General features: G+C 37.3%; 1 protein-coding gene across 1 annotated transcript; it reads left to right on the top strand.

Moving 5' to 3' along the window:
* The first annotated feature begins 7379 nt into the window (after positions 1–7379).
* Positions 7380–11150, top strand: LOC114151459 (Rieske domain-containing protein). The gene is made up of 3 exons (XM_028028677.1): positions 7380–7754; positions 8753–8868; positions 9383–11150. Exons 1-3 carry the CDS (start codon positions 7565–7567, stop codon positions 9479–9481), a joined length of 405 nt encoding a protein of 134 aa, XP_027884478.1. The 5' UTR covers positions 7380–7564; the 3' UTR covers positions 9482–11150.

Here is an 11150-nt window from a genome sequence, read left to right on the forward strand (position 1 = left end):
TGTCTCATGTTCTTTCCTTCAGCTTAAAATGTGTTTTTGACATGCCGTATAGCCATGAGCGAAAAAGATTTCCATCATTGCATTTAAGGGCAGTAAGTCCTCTGGTAAATCTGGAAAATAGCCAGATGACTCACAGACCACATGATGTTAGGATTGTAAATCTTAAACTAAATTCCCTGACTTGTGTTTTCTTCAGACTGGCCATGAATAATATATTGATGTGAAAGTGACCGGGAGTGTATCCATCTATAAAATGATCAGCAGGGTCAAGAGACTACATGGCTGTAAGGAGAACAGTGTCTGCTGGAGGGGGTGAAGCAGCTTTTATAGATGTCATGCATGTGGTTTTTTTAACCGTGTCAGACTGGAGTGCCTTTGTCTACCTTTCTGTCTCGGTAGAACTGAGGGATGATCTATGCAGCACTTTCATGTATTAGTGAAAGCATGAAAGCTATATAAGTTTTACTTTCTTTCCTTTATGACGTTATGCATGTCATCGTTTTTCCTCCTTTTTCTGTTTGGTTCGAGGAACAAATTCACTTTAACTCTTAAGTGAACAAAATAGCATGAAACGTTACCAACTAGTCAAAAGCACAGACATAAACATCAATAGAAATGTTAAGTACTTAAAACAAACACGTGTGTCAAACCCAAGGCCTGCGGGCCAAATGTGGCCCTCCATAACTAATTCTGTGGTCCTCCAGACTCTGGTGAGGTCTGTCAGAGTCATTGTGGAGCATGTTTTGCCAAGTATAGTCAGAAGTTTACATACATTGTGGTTTAGATTGATTGGTTATGTAATGTTAGAACTGTGGTAAAACATGTCATCTAGGTCTGAGCTGTATTCTACAAATGTGTGTCAAAATTTTAATATTAAAGAAAACACAGTCAAACAAGAACTTTCATATGCAGTTCTTGCTGATATGTAATTAAAAGTTTCTCAGCAGAGACACATCAAATTAATGTATTTTACACATAAAAACAATCACAAAATAATTGCAAAAATTTGTATTTGTACGAGTCTTTATTTCACTGAGAGAGACATAAAGAAGAGAGAAAATTAGACTGAAAGAAAAGATGTAATGACTAGCAATAATTAGTACCTCTGGAACAAAAAAAAAAAAGATTTTTACTAATAGTTTTGCTACCTTTACTATTTTAACCAGCCATATTACATAATTTACTGCTTTCTTTGAGAATGACAAGTCTTTGGGAATGACTATACATATCCCAACCCCCCCCCCCAAAAAAACATGTCGTTTTTTTTTTTGCTTCCTTTAAGATGTGAAAGGCACTAAAAGGAAATAACTCACTTACTTTTATCGACACTAGATAACTCCTTCTGGATTATTTCAGTTCATAGATCTATTAAATCCCCCTCTAAATTGTTGAACGCTTATTACAACCAACTTAGTCAGATACAGTAGAATAAATGTGTCATGTGTCCATTTCAGAACAAAGTATCCAACTTGTTCAGGCTTCTGGAAGACAACACACACACACACACACATATCCCCGTTCTTTTTTTCTAGGAGTCAGCATAAATGTCAACAAATCCCAACACAGACTATGCAACACACTTTAAAACCATCATCATAGAGCAAGCTATGAGAATTCCATGTATACATTTCAGATGATGAACTTCTTACATTTCAGACATTACCTCCCTGAGCACTCCATCTGCTGAGCTGTGCACCTTGAAGAACAAGATGTATTGTGTCTGGTTATAATCAGAAATGAGGACACTATGGAAGGAATGCAGCAGAGTCTGATCTCTCCTGCAGACATGTATGCCATGGAAGCGAAGGTGAATTGGGGTGTCGGGTTTTGCAGCAAGAGTGACTCAGTGGTTCATGGGTTCAACTAAACAATGCTGTTCCGTTTCAAACTGAATGAAGGAAAACATCCCAAAATTTCAGAGTGTGCTGAACACAGAGGCTTAGCTGTCAAATGAGATTCAGTTTGCTCACTGGTGTCACGCTTTCATGCTATTTCTCGGTATTCGGTGTAGAAAGAAAAGGTTTTCCTTTTAGATTTAAATGTAGATCTTGGTCAATGTGAGATGTCAGAGCAAAATAAAGAGGCCTCTCTCTCTTGGGCTTGCATGAAAAATGTATTTTCATATGCAGAAAAAGACCAGTTGAAAGAAGGGCCTCTTCACACATCAAGTCCAATATCTGACCGAACATGGTCATTTACTAACTTTTGTTTCTCAGATTCTTTTGAAACTGAATAATATCGATCCACAGAATGACAAAAGATATGTGCTTCATTCTGTTTTATTAAACTTTCCATAATTTGGAACCAGAGCGTAGGTTGATGACTGATTTTGACTTTCACTTGTTTTTTCCAGCACCGAGGCAACTTTATGTTTGGAAAACGCTAAAGAATGTCTTCGGTTCACCCTAGCTCCTGCCAACTGTTTAATAATCTTTATTGGTGCGAGCAGCCATCTCGTGTCATTGGATATGATTATTGCAGTGCGCACGCAAATACCAGCCAGGACAGGAGACTGTTTTACGAATGCAGGTGGAGTCGCATGCCATTCCTTAACCATGACCTTGATTTCCAGGATCGTGATGTGCCCATATATATATATATATATATATACAATATCCGTACTGAACTCATCTTAGCCAAGAAATTGTCTCTCTTCAAAAAGATTTTACACTACTTTGCCAATATTAACACAAAAATTTTATTATCATTATTATTCTGAACTTCCCAAGTTATATTCGTGTTATTTTTTTCTTAATTTGAGGTCAATTGGATTGTAAGACGTGGAGAAGTCAGGAGTCTTGTTAAAGGTTGAGCTCGTGAAAATGAATGGCAATAATCAGCATTAAAGCTTTGAATTTAGTTTTGGAGAGAGAGGGAGAGAGAAATAGAAAGATCATAGATATTAATATCATGATTTGCTCTGACCTCTCATCTAGCTTTGCACCAAGAAAGCCAAGTAAAACCAATGCCATGACTTAAAATATTTTATGAGGGATGGATTGACATTTAATGAAAGGCTTTTTGTGAGACTCCGAGGGCAGATGCTGGAACTTGGCAGAAGAGTCTGTTGTGGTTTTAGTGTCCAGTTCAACAACCATAAATGCTGAGTCTGTATTTGTATTAGTACTGATATAATGACACTGCGGCTGTTCATTTTGAATAGAATGGAAAAATGAGCTCAAAGCAGCAATGAAAGCCATAGTAAGCATTTTTTTAGCAATTGAATTCTGTGAATAGGTTATGAGCTCTATTAACCTAAATTCATAAACCCAACATTAATCTTTTTGTTCATTTATCTTTTTTTCTAATGAAACAAAATTAATATGAGTAATTACGTTATGTCCCTCTTTGTCCATCAATTGTCTTTGCTTACTTAAATTGAATTTAATTTTAAATAAATTATAAGACAACTCTTAGAAACATGTTTGTCTTTCTTGATTTGCCAGAAGCATCTCTCAGAAAACTATGGCTCATGTGGTTCAGAATCCTCTTTGTGTGAAAGATCATGGCCTGAGAGATGAGTTAGAAGTGACAAAATACATTAAGCGGCATCATTCCTCCTCTCTGAAAATAACAAGGTGACAGTTCTCATCAATAAAAACATGGCTTTTTTTCGGCATAAAGTCTCCAAAATCTTTTAAATTGTTTTTTGTTTTTTTTCACTCCCAGATGCAGACTTTGTGATGTTACAAGGGAAACCTGCATTTAGTGTAAGTTTGTAAATCTTATAAATCTCCTCCAACTCTTGAATTAGCTTTGCTTCACAATCCCATCTAGGTTGGGGTTACGTTGCTTGTGCACCTTTATCCTTACACACATTTTCCTTTCACTCCATTAACTGGGGCTACAGGACGTATCCATGGTGTTCTTAGGTGCTGAGCACTGTAAGGTTTATGCCCATCTTAATATTATGCCTTCCTTTTAATTCCAGGTGACAAATTAGCACACATATCCACCACACACACAAACATATGCCTGTTTGCGTGGCTGTCTTTCTGGAGATTTTTCATTAACTTCCATTTATTTCTACAGCCTAAACCTTACCCTTATCCTAACCTGAACCATAACATACCTAACCCTAAGCCTATCCAAAACTCAATTCACACCTTAGTCCTAAATCTAAATCCTGACCCAAAAACAGAGCAGTAGGTCCCCACAAAGTAGTATGTGTCAGGAAAATGGTCCCTCACAAGGTATTACGAACAAATGCACACACTAAACAGAAATAAACATGTGTAATATTTATTTATTTTACTGATTTCATATATTATACAGCATAGGAGAAAGTCTGCTTTTATTTGAACTATTGAAATAAATTACATTTTAAATGATATTCCAATTTATCAAGATGAAGCTGTACTCCAAACTAATTAAAATTCCTGTAAATCATACTGTGATCCTGTCTGTGAATGACAAGCTTTAATAGAACAAGTGGCAGTGCAAGTAGGAACTGTTTTTTTGAGCTTGGCCCAACTATTTGCCTCGGTAATAAAAACCATACTGACCAGAGAACTGTTCTTCCAGATGTATTAGGAGCCATTTGAGAGCACCTTGGTTGTGGACAAGATGAAATGATGGATGAGTTTTGGCTTTATTTTCAGCCTAACATCTTTTCTATGCCATGTTTTCTTCACACCATATTTTGTCCCATGCAAAGAGTTACACTGACCAGTGGCCAGAGTGCTAGAATGAGAAGTCAAAGAAATTTATGGACACTGCAACACTCCTATGATCATTCCAGTTCCTTTTCACTGTCTGCAGCTTTGTTTATTAATTCCCCCCAGACGGCCGACTCAGATTTTCCACAAAGCATTATTTTCATTTCTGTGGTATTTTTTATTTATTTTTTCACTCCAGAAAATCCCAAATCTCTAGGAGATCATTACAATTGAAAATCTTCATGTGAACTCAAACACTCAGTGCGAAGAAAAGCAGAGATGTCAGTGCCACTAGCACAAATCCCACTTCATCGTATATTTCATGAGTCTTTTACTCTAAAGTCTAATACATAAGACACACTTACTGCTTGGAGCATAGCTGGTAACAAACACCTCTGGTTATTCTCCAGTCTAACACCACTGAACAGCAGGAGGTGACATTAGCAAAGCCTACTTGTCATAAAAAAGGTGAAAAAACCCCCCAGCTGATTTCCACTCCTGTTTTTTTTTCTTTTTTCTGTGTTTTACTTTATTTCCACAAACATTTTACCAGGATTTGCTGTTGAACAATGTTCAGAATCTCAGTGACTTACACCTTCATGCATTGCAATTTCTTGTGTTCAATGGTAGTAATTTCTCATAGCTTGCGATGGTGACAAGGACAAAAAGAAATATCAAAACATCATTACTCAGAATGTCAGAGTAAAACTACTTTCACTGCTACACCATAAATTTCACAAGTGGAACTTCGTCTGTCTAGGACAAAACATAATTAAGAACCTGGTCAACTAGCTTAGATTTCTTTACTTTGGCCTTCTGTTTTCGTCTCATTTACTTTTGTAGAGATCCAGCTTCTGACAAGTTACAGAAACATTCTTTTTTTTTCTCCCCCTGCCTGCAGGGGATTCTAAAAGTGTTGTAGTTCTCTGTGCTCAGACTGCGCTCTTACATGACTCCGTTTTTCAAAGTCACAGATCAGAACAAGCTGCCTCTGTTGTAGATCACACCAGTCTAGACACTACCTTTCATTACTCAGAGGCGGAACGTCCTGTTTCATTATTTCACATTTAATAAAGCCGTAGAAACAACAGATGAGACAAAAAAACAACATACACATATGAGGCATAATATTATAACCGCCTGCCTAAACGTTTATTGGACCCATTTTGATTTCTAAACAGAACTGATCCACTGAGGCAAGTACTTCACTTGACCTTTCAAGGTGTGCTGTGGTATCTGGCACCAAGATGTTAGCAACAGATCCTTTAAATCCTGCAAGTTGTGAGGTGCGGGCTCCGTGGACCAAACTTGTTTGCCCAGCACATACCACGGCGATTGAGATCTGAGAAATTTGGAAGCTAATTTAAACTCCCAAATGTGCTGCAGCGCTCCAAAAGCTGTTACTGTCCCAGTTTTGGTTTGTCGGATTATCCTGGCTGAAGAAAACCACAGCCAGTAACGCTGTTTTCATGAAAGAGCATGCATGGTCTGCGTCATTCACACGGACTTTGGAACCCCAATTTTCACAGCGGAACATTGCCCAAACCATAACACTCTCTCTGCTTCTTCCCAAACTTCATTCTAGTGACCACAAATTAGTGACCTGATTCAGCTGGATTATATGGAACAATAAAGAATCACAGTATGCACTTTCTGCAGTAAGCATGAGTACCCTGGCTGTCTCATACAGAACATGTTGCAATAAATTGTGTATTCTGACACTTCTCCCTCACATACCAATAATTATGGCCAGGCTATCCTACTCATATCCATGAGCATTGGTCAGCCATGCTCCTTCCACGAAGCACTTCTGATGAATGTGTTGTAATGTGCCATGATGCAGAAATAATCAGTGTAATTCACTGTACTTGTCAGTGGTCATGATCTAATGCCTAATCACTATATATCACTATTAATGCCGTTTATTTTCATTTTTCAAATAGATTTTCTTCTGCACAAATTCAGCTGTGTCTCTGTTTTTATGGAACAGGGCCAGGATTATTTTGGTGCTAAAGTCAGTTGCTCCATATATTCCTGAAGATTATTGCAGGAGCATAAATTAAACAGTTGACAAACATTTTGCCTATTGTATTGTCTCTAATTTGATAGTGTCTCAATAAAATACCACAAAATACATCAAATAGTTGAGATGGAATTTGGTTTTTAAAAAAATAAATAAATAAATGACTGAAATAATTAGCAATAACTCCCATCACTTTAGAGAAAGAAATTGAAAGTAATCAACTACTGCTGCCTAGCCGCCATGAAAGAACAGTTTTAAGCTCCTTGTCTAATAATTGAGGATTTCTTTTCAAGTAGTTATAGAGAACATGAAAAGCTATGCTCCACATTTACCACACAACTTTGGAATCTGGTAAGAATCTGTCTTTAATTAACTCAACAGGCCACCAACAAAGTACTAGACAATACACAATGGAGCTGTGTTGTTAGAAACAGACTGACCCTAATCAAAGAACAGGAGGGGTCTGTCTGGGTCCATCCATTCATATATATATACACATTATATATATATAAACATTATATATATATATATATATTATATATACATTATATAGCTGGTATTATATACATTATATATATATATATATATATATATATATATATATATATATATGATTGCTGGAGCATAAATAGCTTAAACGTTAGATATATACATATATGATATATGTAATCCCGCTCTATGACGGTAGGTTGAGGTTGAGCCAGCAGCAGCTCGGCAGACACAGATTGCAGTAGCTCCTTGCTGGATGAGAGCTGTGATAGTCTGGTGGTTAAATATGGAATATTTACATGCTGCGAACAGCAAGCACACCGTGCGCACCCGTGAGAAAAAAACAAGGCTGTAGCTGCGCAAATTACAAAACCATATAACTCCGCAGTTATTTATGGCTTCTGGCTCGGAGGATGATGAAGGGAACACGACGGGCGCTTCATGGAGACTTATAGGCCGAGCCTCGGAGCTTTCCAAGAAGCCCTGCCGTCTAATGTACTCCCCTCTCGGCCGCGACAGCGATGTCTGCCTCTTTTATGTCAGGGGACAGTTTTTTGCCATGGACGCCCGCTGTGCTCACTCCGGTAAAAACACACTTAATTTCTGCCTAGTTTAAAGGAAAGCAGCGCTTTGCTCAGTGTATGATGAATGCAGCCCATGTTGACATATGTGGCGATTGTTTCTTTTGCAAAATCAAATATGAATATGCGAGACTAGAAGGATAGAAACAAATGGGGGGGGGGGAGCATTCTGCCCCCTGCCGTCTGGTTTTCAGAAATTACCAATTGTCACCTTCACTTTTTCTCGAAAGAAGAATAATTTAGATAAGACACACTAGATTAAAACTATGAAATAGCTTTTTTTTTATTTAAAAAAAAAGTTTTTTTTGTTGTTTTGTTTTTACAATTTTGTTAAAACTGTCACTATATCCTGATAGTATAATATGAGGATAATCAGACAGATAATCTGTCTCATGTTATACGAGGAAATATGTCAGAAACAACCTCTGTGAAAAACAACCATTTGCAGCTAAAAGGAAGGTCTTAGCATTGTTAATCATACTCATGTAAGCGCTGCTCACACTCTTTTCCTTGCTCTCTGCTGCACCTGCCGTGAATATCCAGGCTGGCATGGCCACTGATGACGATGGATAAACATTAACATTAGGTTGTTTCTTTGCCATTAGCAAATATTACTACAACAAAACTCCTGAGCAGTGTTTCAGAGCACAACAATTATTTAGGAACATTTGACAATAATGAAATGCGTGAAGGTGGTTCTAGGAATAGAAACCAGGATGACGTTGGGTGTAGCTCAAATGATTCAAAGTTTGTCCAAAGCTATAATCTCCTCCAATGTTATTCACCTTGATTCTTGTGCCTCTTGTGATGTCATCAACTAAAACTCACCAAACAGAAGTAGCAGACGGGGTGGAGGCGTTGTTTTTTTATTCTTATTTTTTCTGAGTGTGCTTCTCAAAAAGTATTGTATTTTGTGGAAACCCACACTTTGTTATCCACCTGTGTTTTTAACAAAAATTCCCCACCATAGTAACTTTAGCTGTTTGCTGCACTAACCTCAGGGGGTCCTCTGTGTGAGGGAGACATTGAGGAGGCTGATGGAGTCCTGCAGGTCTTCTGTCCCTGGCATGACTATGGCTATGATCTCAGAACTGGGAAGTCTGGGACATTATTAGAGGTCAGTGATGCAATAAAAGCCTTATTAGTTGTGTCCTTATTCTTTCCATGTGCTTAAATCCCCATATAAAATGATTATATGAGCAAATAATGTATTTTGTGGAAATGAAAAATATGAATTTGACCTGCAGTGTGTAATAATAAAATATCATAGGGTACAATAAATGTTTTATTATTTTATTAATCCCAGCTTTCAGCAGCAGACAAAAAAATTATTTAGGAATCAATGCATAATCTTTAATCCTTCCATTTGCATAGCTATATTTAATTAAAATGGCAGCAACACCAGTGCAAAGTAATTGTTTTCAATAAATTGTTTCAAAATTTGTTTTTGCCCTGCGGTCCGAGGTGGATAAAGCAAACTTTAGATCAGATGGCACATTGGGTTTTTGTCAGTATTGTCTGGTTTTTCACAGATGACATCAGTTGCACACATTAAGATATAATTGTTTTCCACTGCTGTTTATCATTTTCGAGCACTTATGACTTTTCGTCTTGTGGTTTCACTTTCACAGCAACAAGTTTATGAAGTAAAGCTGGTGGATGGCGACGTGTACGTGAAGCACGCAAGTCATCTCTCCCTCAGGCCTTTTCCAGCAAATCAGAAAACCTGAGTTATCTCCGCGCAGCTGGTTCATCCTATTTTTAAGACTTTTTCCACAAGTCATCCGAAAACATTCCAAAGCCTTATCTCTGTTGTTCTAAGAGTTGTTTTTACTTTGCTGAGAACTCAGGACTAAGGAGACCGTCTTGAAGAGGACATGACATCATGAAGTCGTTTTTCTTGTTGGTATACCAGGCAAAGTTCAGAGTTTAACACAAGCTGTTAAGATGAAGAGTTGTGAACATTTTACTGCATGTTTTTCTCAATGGAGAAACAGCAAAATACAACAAATACATTTCTTTGCAAAAGTATTCGTATCCCGTTTGTCTGGCCTCACAAACTTCATTTATTTAATTAAGACTTTATCTGACAGAACAAATTGTGAGGTGTAAAAAAAAGAGGATTTGTTTTCAATATTAGTTTTTGTAAATAAAACTCTAAAACGTCTTGTTTTTATTTCTTATTTGATCAATTATCTCATGAAAACTTCCCCAGATGTTTGTGTGATCTCTGCTGCTGCTTGGTTAGGTCAATCTGATATCAAAACAAGCTGGTAATCAGTCAGTTCTTATAACTTCTTCTTAAAAACTGTTCGCTTATTCAAACCACAAACAAAAGCCAAGGAGTTACATCATGGTTAGCTATTTCCTTTTGTTAAGATCTAAACTATGTTATCTTTATAAGACATTGTGATGTTCTTTATAAAAAAAAAAACAACTGGCTTCATGTGTGATCAAGTAGTAATGAATTAAGCATAATCTTCTCCTTCAACACTTATGTAACATTATCTGAAGTGTCTAACATCCCCACAATGGTTTCATTAAACCCACAAATTTTCTTCCTTTCATCAACAAACTTTACATGTGGTCTGAAACTGTTAGACTCACTGTTGAGTTATTTGGACTAGAGCACGTATAAACACTTATTCTGCTCATCTCACAATCCAAACAGTGTTGTTACTTGACAATTTGTGGCCCAACAAAAGAAGCAATGAAAATGGTGCAACTAGTAGCTGTTTAATTTGTGAGGTGTTAGTATATACAGTATATATATACAGTATATATATATATATATTTTCCTGGCTTTGTTACAGGCAAGCTTTTATTCTATTGACCCAGTATGATTTAAGAAGAGTGGTTTGGTCAGACACAGCAGGGAGGTTCATGGCCTGAAATGCACCATGGGCTCATAGAAACCATTTTTATATGTCTGTGCTCACCAATGCCAGTGTGTGTTTTTTATTCCTTAGCTGTGACCGCCATCAGTCCGTGTATTTTCTTTCAGCTCAATTTTCTGGCAAATGCAGAGCCCAGTCATAAAGGTGTCAGTGACAGCATGTCTCAACACTCTGGTTTTCCTCCCCACTGTGCTCCCTGTTGTGCAACTTTATGACAAGAATTATTCTCCTAGCTAAAAATATCTGTTCTGTGCACCAGAGGTGTCAGCCTCCTGTGCCATAAGTCATCACCTGGAGGGTAATGAGCTCCGGGGATGTAGCCGTTCAGTATGGGTATGGAAGTCAAAGTAAACTTGTAGGAATGGTTTCTGCAGCTCCACATGTTGAACTTACGCCCCATAGGTAAAAGGGTTGGACAAGTGCAATGTACTTTTTCATGTGTTCCATTTTAATGAATTCTTTATGTTATTATATATAAACATACAATAAATATTGAAAAATA

The sequence above is a fragment of the Xiphophorus couchianus genome, chromosome 9 (assembly GCF_001444195.1).
Source record: "Xiphophorus couchianus chromosome 9, X_couchianus-1.0, whole genome shotgun sequence".
Taxonomy (NCBI): Eukaryota; Metazoa; Chordata; class Actinopteri; order Cyprinodontiformes; family Poeciliidae; genus Xiphophorus; species Xiphophorus couchianus.